The sequence below is a fragment of the Cervus elaphus genome, chromosome 3 (genome assembly GCF_910594005.1).
Source record: "Cervus elaphus chromosome 3, mCerEla1.1, whole genome shotgun sequence".
Lineage (NCBI taxonomy): Eukaryota > Metazoa > Chordata > Mammalia > Artiodactyla > Cervidae > Cervus > Cervus elaphus.
Window position 1 is genome coordinate 2541774 of NC_057817.1, and position 21422 is coordinate 2563195.

General features: G+C 39.2%; 1 protein-coding gene across 3 annotated transcripts in view; it reads right to left on the reverse strand.

Annotated features, from left to right (window-relative positions):
* Positions 1-21422, reverse strand: part of TSPAN8 (tetraspanin 8) — a 278796-nt gene that overhangs the window by 12120 nt on the left and 245254 nt on the right. For 2 of the 3 annotated variants that reach the window (XM_043879403.1, XM_043879414.1), the window contains 4 exons: positions 14697-14759; positions 7587-7724; positions 3106-3180; positions 2899-3006 (listed from right to left, as the gene is read on the reverse strand). In XM_043879403.1, coding sequence (XP_043735338.1) covers positions 2899-3006; positions 3106-3180; positions 7587-7724; positions 14697-14759 — 384 coding nt within the window. Of the gene's footprint in view, positions 1-2898; positions 3007-3105; positions 3181-7586; positions 7725-11494; positions 11585-14696; positions 14760-21422 lie in introns of those variants that run through there. The other variant, XM_043879417.1, reaches the window with a different exon arrangement.

The following is a 21422-nucleotide window of genomic DNA, read 5'->3' on the forward strand; positions in this document are numbered from 1 at the left end:
GTCCAACTCTGTGCAAGTCCATGGACTGCAGCACCCCAGGCTTCCCTGTCCTTCACTATCTCCCAAACATGAGTTTGCATAATCTCATGTCCATTGAGTTAGTGATACCATCCACCCATCTCATCCACATGGCCCCTTTCTCTTCCTGTCCCCAATCTTTCCAGCATCAGGTCTTTTCCAATGAGTTGGTTCTTCACATCAGGTTGTTGAATTATTGAAGCTTCAGCTTCAGTAACAAAATATCTGACAGTAAGTGTATTGTCTTCAGAAGAAAAGTATAAATGTACATATATTTTTTAAAAAAGAATTGTGCTACAACAAACAGAACATTTAGAATCCCATGGATGACACTAAGACCTTGGATACCAGGGACAACATGCACCAAGCGTGACTCAAGGCCCACCCAGAGACTCCGTGGTTACCAGTAATATATTTTGTCCTAGATTAACAGGGAAAATCAAGGATGCTTGGCCCCTCCCAGTGGAGAAGCTGAGTTGCCTAAATTCTTCCTGCCTTTAAATCTGGATTAATCTGGACTCTAAAGTAGGAATTATCCAGGAGGAGAGAGGATCAAGGAATGCAGCTCTGGCTGAGCTAGGAGAAACACAACACAGAGGAAGTTAAACAGGGACTAACTCATATCAGGTTTCAGCTCCTGGAAATGATGCTTTAAGCAGAATTTTTACAAGCTGGAGTCTATCCAAATAGGAACTGGGCTCTGGGGGAAATGTCATCTGATAAATAGTTCAAGAAACCAGGGATGTTAGGATGTTTTGACTTGAAAATCAAAGCTCTTAGCAGTCATACAAGAAGCCAGTTTCAAAGAAAAAGTTGCAATATGTAGAAGTAGATTTTCTTTTTCCTCTGAAACTCCATAAGGAAGAACTAAAACTAAATTATATAAATTCTAGGGGAGAAAGATTTTGTTTCAAATTAAGAAAGAACACATTAATCATCAGACTTAGATGCAAAGGGAATGGGATGGGATGGGCAAAATGGGCAAACTGTTGGCTCTTCCATACTTAGTTAGAAGGTGGGTGAACATAAACATAAAATACTTTTAATGTTAATGATGTGTGTGCTCAGTCACTTCAGTCATGTGCGGCTCTTCGCATCCCTATGGACTGTAGCCCAACAGGCTCCTCTGTCCATGGAATTCTCCAGGCAAGAAAACTAGAGTGGGTTGCCATTCCCTTTTCCAGGGGATCTTCCCGACCCAGGGATGAAGCTCACATCTCACATCTACCTGCATTGACAGATGGGTTCTTTACCACTAGTACCACCTGGGAAGCCCCAATTAATGACAAGTCAGGTTAAATGTCCTGTAAAATCCTGCTCTACTCTGAGATTCTGAGGGTTTCTATGATATACGTGAAATAAATGCTACATGTCATTAATATGATGGAAATTCTGGGTAAATAAACTGTAGAGGGGAGGAGTTTCACAGAGCGATATTTCAGTCAAGTCTCAAAGTTCAGGTAGTATTTGTAAAGAAAGAACAGACTTTTGGACTCAGTGGGAGAGGGAGAGGGTGGGATGACTTGAGAGAATAACATTGAAACATATACATTAACATATGTAAAACAGATAGCCGGTGGGAGTTTGATGTGTGACACAGGGCGGTCAAAGCCAGTGCTCTGCAACAGCTGGGGGGATAGAGGGAAGAGGGGGATTCCGAAGGGAGGGGACACATGTATGCCTATGGCCAATTCATACTGATGTATGGCAAAAACCATCGCAATATTGTAATTATCCTCCAATTAATTTTTTTTTTAAAGAAAGCAAGTCAAAAAAAGAAAAAGAAAAGTAGTAAGTACATTCCAAGGATGAGGCAGAATTATTTAAGACATCCTGAGTAGACAAGCCTGGTTGGACCAGAGTGCCTTCTGGAGCTGTCTTTAGTAAAGTTAAAAGACAAGGTAGGAGCCAGATAGTGAAATACCTTCACCCCTGTCCAAATCTTGACTTTACCCTGAAGACAGTGAAGTAACCAAAGTAAATACATACATACATACCTAGGGGGAGGGGGGCTAGCTTACTGGTTAAAAAGAATTAGTGAGTCAGACAGATCTGCATTCAAATTCCAACCCCATCACTTGTTAGCTGTCATGCCTCTCTAAGTTCTAATCCCCTCATCTGTCTATTAAAGATAATGCTGCTGCTGCTGCTAAGTCCCTTCAGCTGTGTCCAACTCTGTGTGACCCCATAGACGGGCAGCCCACCAGACTCCCCCTGGGATTCTCCAGGCAAGAACACTGGAGTGGGTTGCCATTGCTTTCTCTGGATAAAGGTAATGAGGTTAATGATATTATCCATCTCATAGACTTGTTGTCAGAATTAAGTGAGCTATTGAATGTAAATCTGATACATACTAAGCAGCAATAAACAATGCTGCTAAGTCGCTTCAGTCCTGTCCGACTCTGTGCAACCCCATAGACAGCAGCCCACCAGGCTCCTCCGTCCATGGGATTTTCCAGGCAAGAATATTGGAGTGGGGTGCCATTGCCTTCTCTGACAATAAACAATAGCTATAATTATTTTTAAAAGAAGTGGGACATGGAGGCAGAGAAAGAAAGAAGGGAAATTCCAAGCATTCAAAACACACTATCCTTTGAAATGGTAAATATTAAAGCAATTATTGATTTCGCTCAATCAAGACTTAATCTATCGTAAACATATCCTCTTAATATCTGTCCTAAACTGCCTCAGAACTTCATAAGAAGCTGGGGAAAAAATTAGAAATAGTCCCAGATTCTTCTTATTGCATAGTGACAGAATAATTGGTCAAAATATGCAAAAGGGAGACATTTTTCCAATTCTTAAGGAACACACCTGTCAAAAATTAAGTAAAAGGAAAACTGTGTCCAACTCTCCAAATAACCCACAAGTTCTAATTACCTTTCCTTGAAGTTCAGAAAAGGCTTTCTGGAATACTCTTTCATTTTCATTTGTTGAACTCAAAAGACGTGCATTAATCATGAGAGTCTTATTCAGAGTTTGTTCAGTCTGAAAATTGAAAAGTGCTGCTAAATGATTCATGCCAGGAGGTAGCATGTCAATTTTTCAGACTTTTCCAAAACTGTCAGGTATAATACGTGTACACACCTTAGATTTGCTAGTAGTTGCTAGGATACCTGCTGCCACCTGCAGGAGTAGGATCATAAGCAGTCCTACGAAAAACTGAAAAAAAAAAAAAAGGAAAGGAAAATATATTCAATATTATCCCCATTACATTCTGAAACCATGTGGGGATATTTTGGACATGGCGCTTCTTTCTGCAGTAGGGATCCTAATTACAGTAGGAGTATTAACCATGCTCTTCGTTTATTCCACTCTCCACCTCAAGAATCAAATTTGGAGCCATTACTGCTCAGAAACATTTGCTCCAGAGACTGATTAAGGAAAATGATTAAAACTAAAATTGAATCATAGGATTGTAGGTAGCAATACGATGTTGAATGGAGGGAAGTTCAAAAACTGAAATGAAGTTATTTGAATATGATTTTTTTCTTCATCAAATACAAACTCAAACTTCAAGACAAATTTCAGAACTGACTTCAAAACAATGTCTCTACCACTGTGAGAATCACCTGGAGTCTTTTTACAAATATAGTCCTGAAACCTGCCTCAGATATACTGAATTCTAATTTCAGAGGTTCCCACAAATGAGTTTTTCATAAAAAGCTCCTAAAGTAATTAAGTCCTCAAAATGCAAATGAGGCCTTATTAATCAAAAAGCAACCACCAAGGATGATATTAGAGTTCCATTAAAGCTCTTTCATTGTAAAAGCTAGAGAGTTCCAGAAAAATATCTACTTCTGCTTTTTTGACTATGCCAAAGCCATTGTGTGGATCACAACAAACTGTGGAAAATTCTGAAAGAGATGGGAATACCAAACCACCTGACCTGCCTCCTGAGAAATCTGTATGCAGGTCAGGAAGCAACAGTTAGAACTGGACATGGAATAGCAGACTGGTTCCAAATCGGGAAAGGAGTATATCAAGGCTCTCTATTGTCACCCTGCTTATTTAACTTCTCTGCAGAGTACATCATGAGAAATGCCAGGTTGGATGAAGCACAGATGGAATCAAGATTGCCAGGAGATATATCATTAACTTTAGATATGCAGATAACACCAACCTTATGGCAGAAAGTGAAGAAGAACAAAAGAGCCTCTTGATGAAAATGAAAAGAGTGAAAAAGCTGGCTTAAAACTCAACATTCAGAAAACTAAGATCATGGCATTCAGTCCTATCACTTGATGGCAAACAGATGGGGAAACAATGGGAACAGTGAGAGACTTTATTTTGGGGGGGCTCCAAAATCACTGCAGATAGTGACTGCAGCCATGAAATTAAGAGACACTTGCTCCTTGGAAGGAAAGTTATGACCAACTTAGCATATTAAAAAGCAGAGACATTACTTTGACAACAAAGGTCCATCTAGTCAAAGCTATGGTTTTTCCAGTGGTCATGTATGGACGTGAGAGTTGGACCATAAAGAAAGCTGAGCACCAAAGAATAGATGCTTTTGAACTATGGTGTTGGAGAAGACTCTTGAGAGTCCCTAGGACTGAAAGAGATTCAACCAGTCCATCCTAAAGGAGCTCAGTCCTGGGTGTTCATTGGAAGGACTGATGCTAAAGCTGAAACTCCAATACTTTGGCCACCTCATGCGAAGAGTTGACTCATTGGAAAAGACCCTGGTGCTGCAAAAGACTGAAGGCAGGAGAAGTGATTGACAGAGGATGAGATGGTTGGATGGCATCACTGACTCGATGGACATGGGTTTGGGTGGACTGCGGGAGTTGGTGATGGACAGGGAGGCCCTGGCGTGCTGCAGCCCATGGGGTCACAAAGAGTCTGATATGACTGAGCAACTGAGCTGAACTGAACTGAAAGCTCTTTTACCTTGCCTCATAATAAACCATCAGTTAAAAAATATTTGTTCAGGGACTGACACAATACTTCTTTTATTAGAGAAGAAACAAGTTCAGATGAACTCTGATAAACTCTTATGTCAGATTTCTATCTAATAAATACTTGAATTTAAAATTTTTTGTTCTATATCCACTTATTATTGTCTACTGTGTAAGTGTTCAAAGTGAATTATCTGTTGGTTATCTCAACCCAAATTATCCTTGAAGATTTCTAAAGGACAAATCTGATTATCTCATGTCCTTACAATTTTCTTAGCATGGACTGTGATTTGATACTAGTCCATACTCAGACCCACCTTCCATCATTTACTGAAAACAGTCCTTACACACTCTAGCCATACCCAAGATTTTTCAGTTCCCCAAAGATGCTAGCACTGTACTGCCAGGCTCTCTCCATGGAAAGCTCATCACACCCTTACCCATACAAACACCTTATCCATTTCTGCTTCCAGCTTGAAAGTTCCCTCCTTTATCATTGCTCTTTTCTTCTTGGACCACCTTTGCTGTAGCTAATTGTTTATTTGTTAGTCTTCCTTAATGAGTTCCATGAAGTGATGGGACCAGATGCCATGATCCTAGTTTTCTGAATGTTGAGCTTTAAGCCAACATTTTCACTCTCCTCTTTCACTTTCATCAAGAGGCTCTTTAGTTCTTCTTCACTTTCTGCCATAAGGGTGATGTCATCTGCCTATCTGAGGTTATTGATATTTCTCCCAGCAAACTTGACTCCAGCTTATGCTTCATCCAACCTGGCATTTCTCATGATGTACTCTGCAGAGAAGTTAAATAAGCAGGGTGACAATATGCAGCCTTGATGTACTCCTTTTCCTAGGACTGCGAGGAGATCCTAACAGAACCAGTCCTAACAGAACCAGTCTGTTATTCCATGTCCAGTTCTAACTGTTGCTTCCTGACCTGCATACAGATTTCTCAAGAGGCAGGTCAGGTGGTCTGGTATTCCCATTTCTTGAAGAATGCCCACAGTTTGTTGTGATCCACACAGTCAAAGGCTTTGGCATAGTCAATAAAGCAGAAGTAGATGTTTTTCTGGAACTCTCTTGCTTTTTCAATGATCCAACAGATGTTGGCAATTTGATCTCTGGTTCCTCTGCCTTTTCGAAAACCAGCTTGAACATCCAGAAGTTCATGGTTCATGTATTGCTGAAGCCTGACTTAGAGAACTTTGAGCATTACTTTGCTAGTGTGTGAGATGAGTGCAATTGTGTGGTAGTTTGAGCATTCTTTGGGATTGCCTTTCTTTGGGATTGGAATGAAAACTGACCTTTTCCAGTCCCGTGGCCACTGCTGAGTGTTCCAAATTTGCTGGCATATTGAGTGTAGCACTTTCACAGCATCATCTTTTAGGATTTGAAATAGCTCAGCTGAATTTCCATCACCTCCACTAGCTTTGTTCATGGTGATGCTGCCTAAGGCCCACTTGACTTCACATTCCAGGATGTCTGCTTCTAGGTGAGTGATCACACCACTGTGATTATCTGGGTCATGAAGATCTTTTTTGTACAGTTCTTCTGTGTATTCTTGCCATCTCTTCTTTATATCTTCTGCTTCCATTAGGTCCATACCATTTCTGTCCTTTATTGAGCCCAACTTTGCATGAAATATTCCCTTGGTAGCTCTAATTTTCTTGAAGAGAACTCTAGCCTTTCCCGTTAAATTGTTTTCCTCTCTATCTTTGCACTGGTCACTGAGGAAGGCTTTCTTATCTCTCCTTGTTATTCTTTGGAATTCTGTATTCAAATGGGTATATCTTTCCTTTTCTCCTTTGCTTTTTGCTTCTCTTCTTTTCACAACTATTTGTAAGGCCTCCTCAGACAACCATTTTGCTTTTTTGCATTTCTTTTTCTTGGGGATGGTCTTGTTCTCTGTCTCCTGTGCAGTGTCACGAACCTCCATCCATAGTTCATCAGGCACTCTGTCTATCAGATCTAGTCCCTTAAATCTATTTCTCACTTCCACTGTATAATCATTAAGAATTTGATTTAGGTCATACCTGAATGGTCTAGTGGTTTTCCCTACTGTCTTCAATTTAAGTCTGAATTTGGCAATAAGGAGTTCATGATCTGAGCCACAGTCAGCTCCCAGTCTTGTTTTTGCTGACTGTGTAGAGCTTCTTCATCTTTGGCTGCAAAGAACATAATCAATCTGATTTCAGTGCTGGCCATCTGGTGATGTCCATGTGTAGAGCCTTCTCTTGTGTTGTTGAAGAGAGTGTTTGCTATGACTAGTGCGTTCTCTTGGCAAAACTCTGTTTTGCTTCATTCTGTACTCCAAGGCCAAATTTGCCTGTTACTCCAGGTGTTTCTTGACTTCCTACTTTTGCATTTCACTCCCCTATAATGAAAAGGATGTCTTTTTTGGGTATTAGTTCTAGAAGGTATTGTAGGTCTTCATATAACTGTTCAACTTCAGCTTCTTTAGTGTTACTGGTTGGGGCATAGACTTGGATTACTTCTCTCGTGGTACCCTCTAATTTGAGATAATTATATTAGCTTCCACAACAAAACCCTCTAAATAAAGTGAGAGAGTTACATCAATCTTCACAAGTCCTTCTGACAGATAATGGGAATGGGAAATAATCCTCCAAAGTCTGAAGGTTGGGTATTGGGATGCGTTGGGAAAACTCACCAAAATCATCATGAACTGGTTTTCTTTCATGGCACCACAGCATCCCAGGAAACCCAGAATCATGATGACAGCACCCACAAAAATTAACATATTCACAACAATAAAGGGGCTAAGGTTAGCATCCCCAGGAACAAGAATCTGAAAATGAAAAAGAGATTAATGGCAGAAAATTCATTTTCTTGATGTTTGTTATTCAACAAATATCCACTGGGGACCTACTATGTGCCAAACCCTGTTCTAAGACACTGAGATGCCATAGTGATGTAAACAAGCAAAAATTCCTGCCTTTAAGGAGCTTACCTTCTATTGAGGTGTTACTTGTCCAATGTTTCCAATTTTATGCCTTTTGAAGCTTTATATTGGATGTTGGATGAAAGAAACACAATAGGCTCTTCAAACAAACATTTTTTAAAGTTCAGAAGGATCAGTAGTTTTATCCATGATGTGATCTTTGATTTGTGTAGTTTGTGTTTTATCGGAGAATGCAATGGCACCCCCCTCCAGTACTCTTGCCTGGAAAATCAGATGGATGGGGGAGCCTGGTAGGCTGCAGTCCATGGGGTCGCTAAGAGTAGGACACGACTGAATGACTTCACTTTCACTTTTCACTTTTATGCATTGGAGGAGGAAACCACAACCCACTCCAGTGTTCTTGCCTGGAGAATCCCAGGGACGGTGGAGCCTGGTGGGCTGCCGTCTATGGGGTCGCACAGAGTCGGACACGACTGAAGCGGCTTAGCAGCAGCAGCAGCAGCATATATATGTTTTTATGGTAGTTTAGTTAAATTATAAAGCCTAAGTTCCTCAAACTACTGATAGACTCAACAGTATGAATAAATCTCTAAAACATTATGTTCGGCTAAATGTACCATATTCAAAAGAGTGACTACTGTATAATTCCATTTATATGGCAATCAAGAATAGATAAATCTACGCAAAAATAAACAAATGGGATCTCATCAAACTTACAAGCTTACGCATAGCAAAGGAAACCATAAACAAAACAAAAAGACAACCTACAAAATGGGAGAAAATATTTGCAAATAATGCGACCTACAAGGGATTAATTTACAAAAGATACAAATAGCTCATCTATCAACAGCAACAACAATAAAAACAACCCAATCAAAAAATGGGCAGAAGAACTAAATGGGCATTTCTACAAAGACATAAAGAAGGCTAACGCATGTGAAAAGGTGCTCGATATAGCTAACTATTAAAGAAATGCAAATCAAAACTATAATGAGATATCATCTCATATCAATTAGAATGGCCATCATGAAGTCTACAAACAAGTGAGGGAGAGGGTGTGCAGAAAAGGGATCCCTCCTACATGGTTGGTGGGATATAAGCTGCTGCAGTCACTATGGGAAACAGTATGGAGGTTCCTCAAAAACAAAAAATAGAGTTGCCATATTACCCAGCAATCCTAGTCCTAGGCATATATCTGGGTAAAACTATAATTCAAAAAAATATGCATCCTTATGTTTAAAGCAATTCACAATAGCCAATACATGGGAACAGCCTAAATGTCCATCAGTGGATGAATGGATAAAGAAGATATGCTATATATGCTATTTAAAATAGCTAGGACATAGAAGCAACCTAGATGTCCATCAACAGATGAATGGATAAAGAAGTTGTGGTGTATATACAAAATGGAATATTATTCAACTATAAAAAGGAATGCATTTGAGTCAGTTCTAATGAGATGGATGGACCTAGAGCTTATTATGCAGAGTGAAGTAAGTCAGAAAGAGAAAGACAAATATCATTATTAATGCATATAGAGAGAGTCTAGAAAGATGGTACTGATGGTCCTATTTTCAGGGCAGCAAAGGAGATGCAGACATAAAGGACAGACTTTTGGTCACAGTAGAGGAGGTAGAAGGTGGGATGACTGGAGAGAGTAATAGTGAAATGTATACATCACCACATGTCAAATATAGAGTCAGTGGGAATTTGCTGTAGGAAACCTAAAGCCAGCGCTCTGTGATAATCTAGAAGGGTTGGATGGAGACGGAGGTGGGAGGGAGGTTTAAGAGAGAGGGAGCATATGTATACCTATGGCTGATTCATGCTGATGTATGGCAGAAATCATCACAATATTGTAAAGTAATTATTCTCAAATTAAAAATAAAATAAAATAAAATTTTTTTTTAAGATATGCTCTGTGTGTGTATATATACACACACATTCATACAATGCTACATACAAATACACACACATACATACTCACGACAAGGAATACTACTCAACCATTAAAAAGAATAAAGTAATGCCATTTGCAGTAACATCAAAGAACCCAGAGATTATCATAGCAAGTGAAGTAAGTCAGAAAGAGAAAGATAAATACCATATCATACAACTTATATGCAGAATCTAAAATATGACACAAATGAACTTTTATGAAACAGACTCACAGACATAGAGAACAGACTTGTGTTTGCCAAGGGGGAGGTGGGGTGGGAGGAAATGGAGTGGGAATTTGAGGTTAACGGATGAAAACTATTATATACAGAATGAATAAACAACAAGGTCCTACTGTATAGCACAAGGAACTGTATTCAATATTTTGTGATAAACCATAATGGAAAAGAATATTTTAAAAGAATGTATATATATGTACAATAAAATTGAATCACTTTTCTGTACAGCAGAAATTAACATAACATTGTAAATCAACTATATTTTGATTTTTAAAAAAATATCCAGATGGGGAATTTAAAAAAGAGTAGGTAAATCCAACCTATGATGATAGAAATCAGAGCAGTGATGGACTTTGAGCAGAGTATCAAGTAAAGAGGGAACAGACTGCAAAGGGATATGAGGAAACTTTCATGAGTTAATAAAAATTCTTTTCATTTTGATTGTAATAGTGATTACAGAGGTCTATACATTTGCCAAAACAAACCAACCATATTTTAAACTAAGAAAATAAGTCTAGTTCCTGATATTCCATATCAAGTCTATCTCGTTCCCAGGAAGTATAGTCTATAGAGTCTTCCAGAAACTCTTTTGCCTGACTATTTAGAAATGGGATATTGAGGAAAATATCTTAGGTCTCTTTATGATGGGCCAGACTACCAATCCTACATAAATTGGTTCTTCTCTTCCCCACATCCATCACCTTCATCACTATCATAACACCTAGCCTCAATCTATCTCTTGCTCTACAGATATGACCAGAAGCAAATCACAATGAAACAATGAAACTTTGTGCCTGTGTTACATATGAGTGCTGCGCACAGCCCATTCATCTCTCAGGAGCTTTATCTACTGGGTTATTTCTAGGCAGACCACTAGTTATTACACTAGTTAAGAGGCTGCCTTCTGGGATCTGCGGCACAGCATGCACATGTGTGCCTTTAACAGGAAATACGAAGAAACAAACAAACACTACTACTCATGATCTTTACATTTTTAAAGACTTTTAAAATCAATCCATAGCCTAGACAAAGCCTTTGTTTGACAATCAGGAAGAAGGAACGTGCTGAAGATTTAAGCACACTAAAAACAAAATCTATATTCTAGTCAGAGTCTTTATAAATTAGTTTCTTCTAACCATGAATCAGTTTCTAACTTTACTGGGCTCCAGTTTCCCACTTATGAAAGGAATTAGGCCAGCCTCTGTGAATATCCAAGGCTTTCTTTGAAATTAAGAGTTGATGCTCACAGATACTGTTTCAATTTGCATATTTAGAAAGCTTGGTTATGTCCTAAAGATTTTTTTTGCCTCTTTTTCAGGCTTTTCTGGTTTCTTCTTTTTTTTTTTTTTTTAATTGGTTTGCTTGTTAAGATTGGAGCTAAGAAATCAGTTTTGTTAGTAACCAGGCATGGCATCTGAGTGAAGACAGATAACAACCCAAGGAATAAGCAGCACCAGGAAATCTGGTCTACCCACTCACCATCAACGGTTGCTTCATGACATTGTAGCCAGTCAGGAAAACCTTAAGGTATCCAAGACAGTTGAAGCTTCACCAGCTGAGTTATTGGTACTTTGGTCAGACAACACAGATATAGAAACAGTAGGTCAGATAGCCACCAGTGAGACGTGAATAGTGTGCTGTTGCCATTGTTTAGTCTTTCAGTTCCCCATTGTTTAGTCTTTCAGTTCCGTCTGACTCTTTGCGACTCCACAGACTGTAACCTGCCAGGCTCCTCTGTCCATGGCATTTTCCGGGCACAAATACTGGAGTGGGTTGCCATTTCCTTCTCCAGGGGATCTTCCCAACCCAGGGATGGAACTCACATCTCTTGAGTTTCCTGCATTGGCAGGCGGGTTCTTTACCACGGAGCCACCTGGAAGGCCCCTGGATAGTGTGGCCAGCACTTATTTGGCAGGTAATGAAGCACTTCTATGAGACCAATCTGGGCACAGGGACCCACTACCAATGTGGCCAGAAAGCAATGTGCTGGCCACCTGATGCTGACTCTTTTAAGACCAGCCCAACAAGTGGCTATTCTTATTTAGAAACAAAATGAAAATTTGAGTTCAGGTGTTTGTTTCGGGGAGAGATGTGTGTGCATGGTGGCTCAGTCGTGTCCGACTCTTTGCGACCCCATGGACTGTAGCCCACCAAGCTCCTCTGTCCATGAGATTCTCCAGGCAAGAACACTGGAGTGGGTTGCCTTTTCCTTCTACAGGTGATCTTCCTGACCCAGGGACTGAACCTGCATCTCCTGCATTGATTAGCAGGCAGATTCTTACCACTGTTCCACCTGGGAAGCAGTCAGGGCAGAGACAGTAGTTTTAAAAGCTGTCTTGGAAGAACACTGTCTTTGTGTGTCTTCGGATGAGGGGGGATTTCTAAAGGAAAGGACATTACAGAACCTTGAAGAAGGCTCAGGGTCCTCTTTGGATTATAAGGGATCTCCTAGGATGGCTGCATGTACACTTTGCCTCATGCAGGGCTGAGTTCATCCTGAGGGAGAACGAGGCGTCTCTAGGGGACACTTTAGCACCCATGGCTTTGCTAAAAGATGTGCACAAAGACATCCTGGTGTCCTTCTTTTCTGTGTTTGCTCTCAGGTCTCCCCTTCTAAAACTTCTCCTGTTTTTCCACTAGTAAAATTTGGTTCTCTGCACAGTCTTGATTCTTTGTCACTGACTTTGAATAAATATACGTCAAGCTGGTTAAAGTTGTCCTGGAAAATACTGCCTTTTGTTTAGGGATAGAGACAGAGTGCAAAAGTCAAAATATAACTCAAGATGATGTCTAGCTCTATGAACTCATTCTTATCCCCAGATTTGGAGTAACACTGTCTCGAGGACAGCTCTTTAATACATTCAATGTGTGTGATTTCTGAGACTAAACACCAAGTTTGTTTACCAGAAGGACTGGGGGGAAATACAGCATTTGCATATCTACCAGAAACACAATAAAATTTTAAAATAAAAGACAGGTTGCACACACATCTTAAAAAGGCCAAAGTACCCTCTAAATCAATGGGTGTTCATGTCTAAGCTTATTTATGAGTTCCCAAGTCAGACATCAGCTTCTCAAAGATTCTGTGCATTTTTGAATACTGTTCTTGGCTCAAATTTCAGAATCCTAGGACATAAAGAAGTCACCGTTATATTTATCAGCATAAACCAAAGCCCAGAGATGGAATCGAATGTTACCGACTCATTACCACAGTTGTCTCCCCCTCAGTGTCCTCACCATGGCGAGGCTCAGGACGAGCACATGCCTAATCACCACTGTGCTTTTCTGGGTTCTCTATTGGTAGAATTTTAAAGGAAAGGAAAGAAAGGGAAAAGAAAGAAAGAGGGAAGGAGGAAAGAGAAAGAGGGAAAGAAAGAAAGACAGACAGGATAGAAACAGTGAGAGAGAGAGAGAAGGTGAGAAAAAAAAAAAAAAAAGAAAGGTTCAGAAAACCCACCCATTTTAGGAAACGAATCAGAAGAGATGTCAACTTGCTTTTTCTTTCAACTAGGTTATTATGTCTAATAGCATGTAATTGCACCATGGTCAAATAAGTTTTAATAGATAATGCATTACCTGAATTTTTGTTTTAAGAATATCTTAATACTTATTAGATAGGAACCGATATTCCTCTTAAAGAGGAAACTTTACTTGGGCAAACACTTTGAAATGGCCCTAGAAGTAGAAAATGTGAGATTGAACAGTGGCGAGAATCCAGATTACACAGCACAGGGTAACTGCCCCACGAGATGTAAGAATCGTAATCTCAAGGGTGGAACATCCCTAAGAAGAAGGGAGACAGAAGAAGGGAAGCAGGGAAGTCAGGAAATGGTGCCGGCACCTGTGCTGACTAAAATGGACAGAACAACCCCACACTCTCTCCACACTGTGACACTGGTACGAACAGAAACCATGTGTATGGAAATCAAAGACTAGAGCCAGAATTAACTGTATGAACTAAACTTCCTCCAGACCTGCAGAAATCCTGGTAAGTGCTCTGGCAGCCATGGAATGGCATGTGGTGGGAGAAACGGGATCCTGCTAATCTTATCTTGATGTCAGAAAGTGGGACATCACCAGTCAACTGCTGAGTTACATGGCTATGACCAGCCTTTTACTGTTATAAGGGATTACCCTCAACACCAGCTGCCCCAAGTCATTACAACTATCTTTGAATTTTGCTGCCTTTAAAACAGTTTAAAAAAGAAATAAAACAGATTCAAGTAACTCTTCTCCCAGAGAACATCTTACCATCTTTCCTTTTGAAGCAACACCTCACCCTGGAAATCAGCCAAATTCATTGTCAATATCTTGTACAAAAATTTCTCTTGGTTAGAGAGGCAAAGCAGTCTATATCCTGCAGATAATTTCAGGCTGCACTTTAACAAATAACAAAGCAGGCTGATTCTACTTTGGCCCCTTCTCACCTCTGCTGTCAACGCAGTCTTCCTGTTTGGGGAATAACACCTTCTCTGTTCTCCAGAAGAACTCATTAATGCCTAACACAGTGCCAGGCATAGAGTGCGTAACCTTGATTAATTAATTATAAAGTCACTTAGCACAAATAATTATGTGAGGCAGTTAGGAAAATGCTATAAAACCATTTTATTATTACTATTGTTACTTTCCTCGCTATAAGAGAAATAAACTACTTTGTCAGTGGTGTAACATATTTATTTACCTCTTGACCAATTTTCCCTGCTCGTATCGAAATAGCTATGGAAAGGATAATGGCACCACATAGCTGCAGGAAAAAAAGGGGAAAAAAATGTTAGAATGTGCCTAAGATAAACTAAAACTCTAATTCCATACAACCCTAGCCATCTGGTTACAATGGTTTATCATTAATTCTACCATTATAACCTAAAAGACATAAATGAGGAATATTCATGTATAGATAATTGCTTGAATGTTCCACTGTAGTTGGAAAGTTTGATAAGAATAATCTGTTTCCCATCCACAGTCATTCATAGGTCTAGGACAAGAAGTCATCTTCACTATGGGGGACAGGAAAGATGGTTTTCCATATTTCAACTCTGTTTTTGCTAGATTTTAGCATGCAAAGGGCTACCAGGTGGCTCAGTGGTAAAAAATCCACCTGCCAAAGCAGGAGACAGAAGAGGCGGGGTTTCAGTCCCTGGGTCAGGAAGATCCCCTGGAGTAGGAAATGATTACCCACTCCAGTATTCTTGCCTGGGAAATTACATGGACAGAGGAGCCTGGTGGGCTAGAGTCCATGGGGTCACAGAGAGTCAGATATGACTGAGCACACACATGCACACTCACACAACATACGAAAGTTATGTCATAACAATTTCAAGAAAAAATATCCTTATTGGACCTCTGGGCTTGTCTCTCAGAAGCTGTCTTAGACCTTAAAAGAAGGGTGAAACTGATAATCACCAAAAATTCCTACAAGATTCAAGCCAGATATACAGGCAACAGTAGAACATTTGACAAAATTTGCAGTTAAGCAACAACGGTTTACAACACTGTACCCAAACAAACTCTTAAAAATAAGCTCTTTTAGGTAGTAAAGCTTACCCAGAGAAGAGGAACAATGAGGAACAGTATTTAAAGTCTTAAATTCCTGTAATGACTGTACCAGATTATTTAATTTGGACCAAGGCCAACACATAAAATGTGAAACACATTTTACTTTAGTGTAAGAAAAAACCTTGTCTTTTAGGTTTGGGTTTTTTGTTTTGTTTGTTTATGATATAGAGGTTGTAGCCTTAAAAAAAATCAAAGATCTATTATTAGACAGAGATGTTAAGAACAAGCTTGGTAACCGACAGACACAGCAGTAGACTTTAGAGGAGTTTCCAGACTATTCTGGCCTCAGGGTGCTCTGACAGAGAAATGTCTAAGTCCTCCAAACCCTGTGACCTGGTAGCATCATTCTTTTCATGCACGCTTGGGCCGTATGCTCCAAACCGCCAAAGAGCTGTTTCACTTAATGGCTTCTCATTACATTTGGTGTGGAAGCAGACTCAGGGCTTTGTGAAAGCAATAGTAAGTGCAATGAGTGGCTAAACCTATGCTCCCTAATAGATCTCAAAAATCATCTAGATTCAAACATTTCATTTCAATAAAGAAACTGGAATCTCCCAAGAGATAACTGTCGCATGGCGAAAATCTAGCACCACTCCAAATTTAGCCCTGCCCTTACTTCAGAACAACAAACACAATGGAAAACCAAAGCTTTCTACTAAAGAGCTCTTTGCCAAAGCCCCAAATAACCTATACAAGTTAATTACCTTATAGGTACCTTATAGGCACACGCACACACTGTAAAACACAAAACATTGAGAAAACAGCTTTAGAGTCTGAAAACCCTTCTTACTTCTTTTCCTTCTTTCTGCTAAATCCTAATTTCATTTGCAGATGAAGACCAATGCTCATTTTAGCCATTCTTGTTAATAAATAAATCTGTAAGAATTTATGTCAAACGATAATGAGACCCTCTGGGATTTTTAGTAATTTTATAACAGTTGGATTTTTGTTTGTTATTTCAATTTGTTGACTGATATTTTTCTTTCTTTCTCTTTTTCTCCCTTTCACAGGTAGATTTACATTAATGGTCTTAATAGTCACTCTGACTTTTAGCTTTAACTGAAAATAACATTAATTATATGATAGTTATTATGATTATATTTACTTGACTTTTTAATGAAATTATGCATGAGAAAATTTTAAGAACTGTCATAATTTATTAATTAAATTAATTAAATGTAACTTTTATATCAAGAACAATCAGTCTAGAGTCATGATCGATACTAACTTGTTTTATCCCAACTGTTATAATACTGATCTTCAGGTTCTTAGAGCCCTTTCTCCAGTTTGACTTTAAGCATTCACTCTTTATCTTTTTATAATGTCTTAAATAGAGTATGAATTAAAAAATAAGCATCCAGGTCTGTCCTCCTGTCTGTTATTAAGGCTGTAAAAGGAAATGAGGTGATATGTTGGGCCCCCAGGCCCCTGAAGTGGACACTGAAGGACTTACTAGGCCTTCTTCACCCACCTCACCCTCCTTTTTGGTTTCTCTCTGAAGAAAGTCATTTTTGTTGCCATTCAGCTCTCCTGAGACATTTTTCTTTTTATGAAATTAGGATGCAGTTGGTCTGAACCAGCATTCTAAGAAATTAGGTAATTGACACTTGCTTACGAGTATGCTATGGACTGAGTTATGTGCCCCCTAACTTTCTATGTTAAAACCCTAATCCCCAATGTGACTATATTTGGGGTATGTACCCAAAGTGGAGTGAACACCTCCCTCTAGCCCCACAGATTCCTTGTCCCATGAGGTTGGAAAAGGATAAGAGTAGGGCTAAAATACTATCCCCTCAAATTCCAGTATTTTTGAAGTAAAAAGCAATTTGATTGTTGGAGTTGGAAAAACAGCATTAACTGAATTATTATTGTGTGTCAGTCCTTAGTCACAAGCTTTCATAAAGTAGATTAGTTAATCTTCATCACTGATCCTACCACATAAAATTACCATCATTGAACAAGTGCAGAGACTGAGGCAAAGAAAACTCAAGGAACATAGGTCTTTACAACTGTTGCTGTTACACAAGATATCTCATCTAGAGATTGTAGGTCCCACCACTATGCTGATGGGAGGAAAAAGGCCTTTTCAGGGAAGTTAGACACATCTAACTGAAATCCGTAACTACAGAAAGACTTCAATATCAGGAAAACAGGCCACAAAGCAATGTTGATTCAAGATTTGCATCTCAGTCTGTTAGTTTCTTCAAAATCTACTTTCTTTCCATTCTTCTAATTTATGATAAAAGAATTTCTGCCTTACCATAATTCTTGCCATCTTATTTCTTCTTCTGTTTCAAAATCTAACATTAAAATTTACTTCTCACTATGCAGAGTGGTTTCATATCGCTATCTCATAAAAATGCCTATATGATAATGGTTGAAATACCTGTTTCTTAAACACATATTCAGCATTATTCTGAGTTCCTTGTATATATGAACCCATCTAAACTTCACAACAACCCGTGAAGTTAAAACTATTACTGTTCCCATTTTATAGATAAGGAATTGTAAAGCTCAGAGAGGTTAAACAATTTCCCCAGAGTCACACAACCGGTGATGAAAAAATTGAGGTTCAACTCTTGACCTCTGGGCTCCAGGACCTTTGTCATTGTTATAGTTCCAAGCTAACTGCATAGTGGTAGGCAACCATTATATTTTCAAAGTTCACACGCTTTCGTCATGGTCAGGTTTTAACTTGGGGGACTTCATCAATCAGAATGAAATATAATCGCGCCTTATTTTTCAGGGATCTCATCTCATAGTTAACGTCTACTCTGCTTTGTTGTTGTTTAGTTACTAGTCATGACCGACTCTTTGCGACCCCATGGCCTATAGTCCACCAGGTTCCTCTGTCTATGGGATTTCCCAGGCAAGAATACTGGAGTGGGTTACCATTTCCTTTTCCAGGGGATCATCCCAACGCAAGGATCGAACCTGCATCTCCTGCGTTGGCAGGCAGATTCTTTACCACTGAGCTACCAAAAGCCCCTACTCTGCTCTGTTTCGATGGCTCTCAGCACATCCAACCTACAGGCCCAGGTACCATAAAAAAATGCAACAATGACATTGAAATGTTGGTTTCTGAACTCTCTCAATTCCTGACATCCTTTTGCTCTCTTCAAAACTTTTCATGTGTCAACTTCCTTTAGCTGCTAACACATTTGGTTTTACAATCTGGCTCCTCCTCACCTTCCCCCATTTGGGTTTAGTAAAGTTACTTCACTCTGCTTTCTTTCATGAAAAGCCAGCCTTTATACAATCTTTGCCTCTGGCAATAATTTCACCGTATCTGTGTGCTACAGGCCCTGTGTTCCATGCTTCTCGTCATTATCATTGTTTAGTCACTAAGCCATGTCCAACTCTTCTGGGACCTTGTGGACTGCAACCTGCCAGGTTTCTTCTGCACCAGACCCATAAGATACTCCAAGCATCCAAAACATTCCTAAGCCAGACTTATCTAAAAGGACCATAAGAAAATATGGGCAGTTTATCTGTTTCAACACAAGACTCAGAGAAATAGGTTTTATACCTATGATTTACATATTCTCTACCATACCTCTCATTCACTCTAATTTGCATCAAACTCTAGCATGAGTGATTAAAAATGATTTTTACTTTCACTTATTTTTCTTCAATTACATATTCTAACCAATAGAAATCACTGCCTACTTACGTGACTTATCTCAAGTTCTCTTACAAAAGAAAGTGGTGTGTTAGCTTAAATGACCATATGCATATCTTGGAGATATTTCAACATCTGGCCCTGCTTCACAAAGGCTTAGCTTAGCGAAAGTTACACCAGAAAGAATGCATTTGAAAACACAAGGTCATGGATATCTATAGGAAAACCACATCAGTGGGACTGTAAAATATTTGCTTAAGTAAACATTAGAAATATGACAAATTGCTAATTTCCTATGAAGGATTGTAAAACTCCAGCAGAGAACTCTGGGTTGGAAGTACAGGGAAGAATAGAATAGGGATGGTTCCCTAACCTCACAGACTCCTCCTGCTCTAACTTTTGAAAGAAAATATTGATGTCACCTGTTGGCTGGCAAGTTATTATCAGCCTTTGTGACTGTTGGGAAGATCCCCTGGAGAAGGGAAAGTCTACCCACTCCAGTATCCTGGCCTGAAGAATTCCATGTACATGTACATGTACATGTACATAGTCCATGGGGTCGCAAAGAGTTGGGCACGACTGAGCGACTTTCACTTTCACTTTTCATGACTGTTGCTCTTACTCAAGATACCTAAAGATTGTAAATCCCACCATTATGCTGATGGGAAGAACAAAGCCTTTTAATGGAAGTTAGAAACATCTAACTTAAATTCACACCATCAGAAAGACTTGATTATCAGGAAAGCAGAGATAGAGGTAACCATAAAATAATCACAGCTTTCCAGGAAAGCAGTGACAATGTTCGGGTACGGCATGTACAGATGTCTACAGCTCACCTTGTATGCTCATCTTAAATTTATAATCCTGAAACTGTAACATATCCGTTTCCTAGACTGTCTTTTTCATCTCAGTTTAAAATTCAGATTTCTTTCAAATTCCTGATAAGCAATTTAATGAAACACTGACCTCTATGTATTTACACTCGTCACCAAAATTTTGTATGCTGTTTTTATACAACAGGGATATATTTTGACTATAAAATTTTGACTTTATAATTTGAGGATTGCTGCTAGTTTGAAGACTCTGAGACATGTTATTAAAATAGAAGCATATTTATTAGCATATTTCTACTTCAGTTTGTTTAAATGGCCCATATATATTGTGTATCATAAGAAGACAGTGGTTGCAGCTTTTTAAGAACAGGTATCAGGACTTCTTGGAGAAATAGCCGATTCCAGGTCTGGGGCAGGAAACAAGAAAGGGAGCCTGGAACATCTTATCATCCTAAATAGTGAAGAAGTTATCAAAGATATTAGGGCCATGTAGATAGGACTCAGGAGCCAAACTGAAGATGCTCCCATTGCCAAACTGTTGCTTCCTGACCTGCATACAGGTTTCTCAAGAGGCAGGTCAGGTGGTCTGGTATGCCCATCTCTTTCAGAATTTTCCACAGTTTATTGTGATCTACACAGTCAAAGGTTTTGGCATAGTCAATAGAACAGAAATAGATGTTTTTCTGGAACTCTTTTGCTTTTTCGATGATCCAGCAGATGTTGGCAATTTGATCTCTGGTTCCTCTGCCTTTTCTAAATCCAGCTTGAACATCTGGAAGTTCATGGTTCACATATTGCTGAAGCCTGGCTTGGAGAATTTTGAGCATTACTTTACTCGTGTGTGAGATGAGTGCAATTGTGTGGTAGTTTGAGCATTCTTTGGGATTGGAATGAAAACTGACTTTTTCCAGTCCTGTGGCCACTGCTGAGTTTTCCAAATTTGCTGGCATGTTGAGTGCAGCACTTTCACAGCATCATCTTTCAGGATTTGAAATAGCTCAACTGGAATGCCATCACCTCCACTAACTTTGTTCATAGTGATGCTTTCTAAGGCCCACTTGACTCCACATTCCAGGATGTCTGGCTCTACGTGAGCGATCACACCATCATGAAGATTAAACAATCTTAATGGCACCATTTATATTAAAATGATGTCAGTTTTCCAACATCCCAATCCATACCTCATTTTTCCATTTTTCAATGTTAGATGCTGCTTATCAATCTGTTATTTCTTATGTCAGTAGACTGTCAAGAGAAATGTAAGAGTTGGCTAAAACACAAACTTTATTGATTAAAAGATGAGGTGATAATATATCAAAATACTAGCTTTAAATTTCTGATTCAAAAGTAGTGAGGTAGTTTAATCTTTGCATGAATAAATAATTTTATTGTTTCT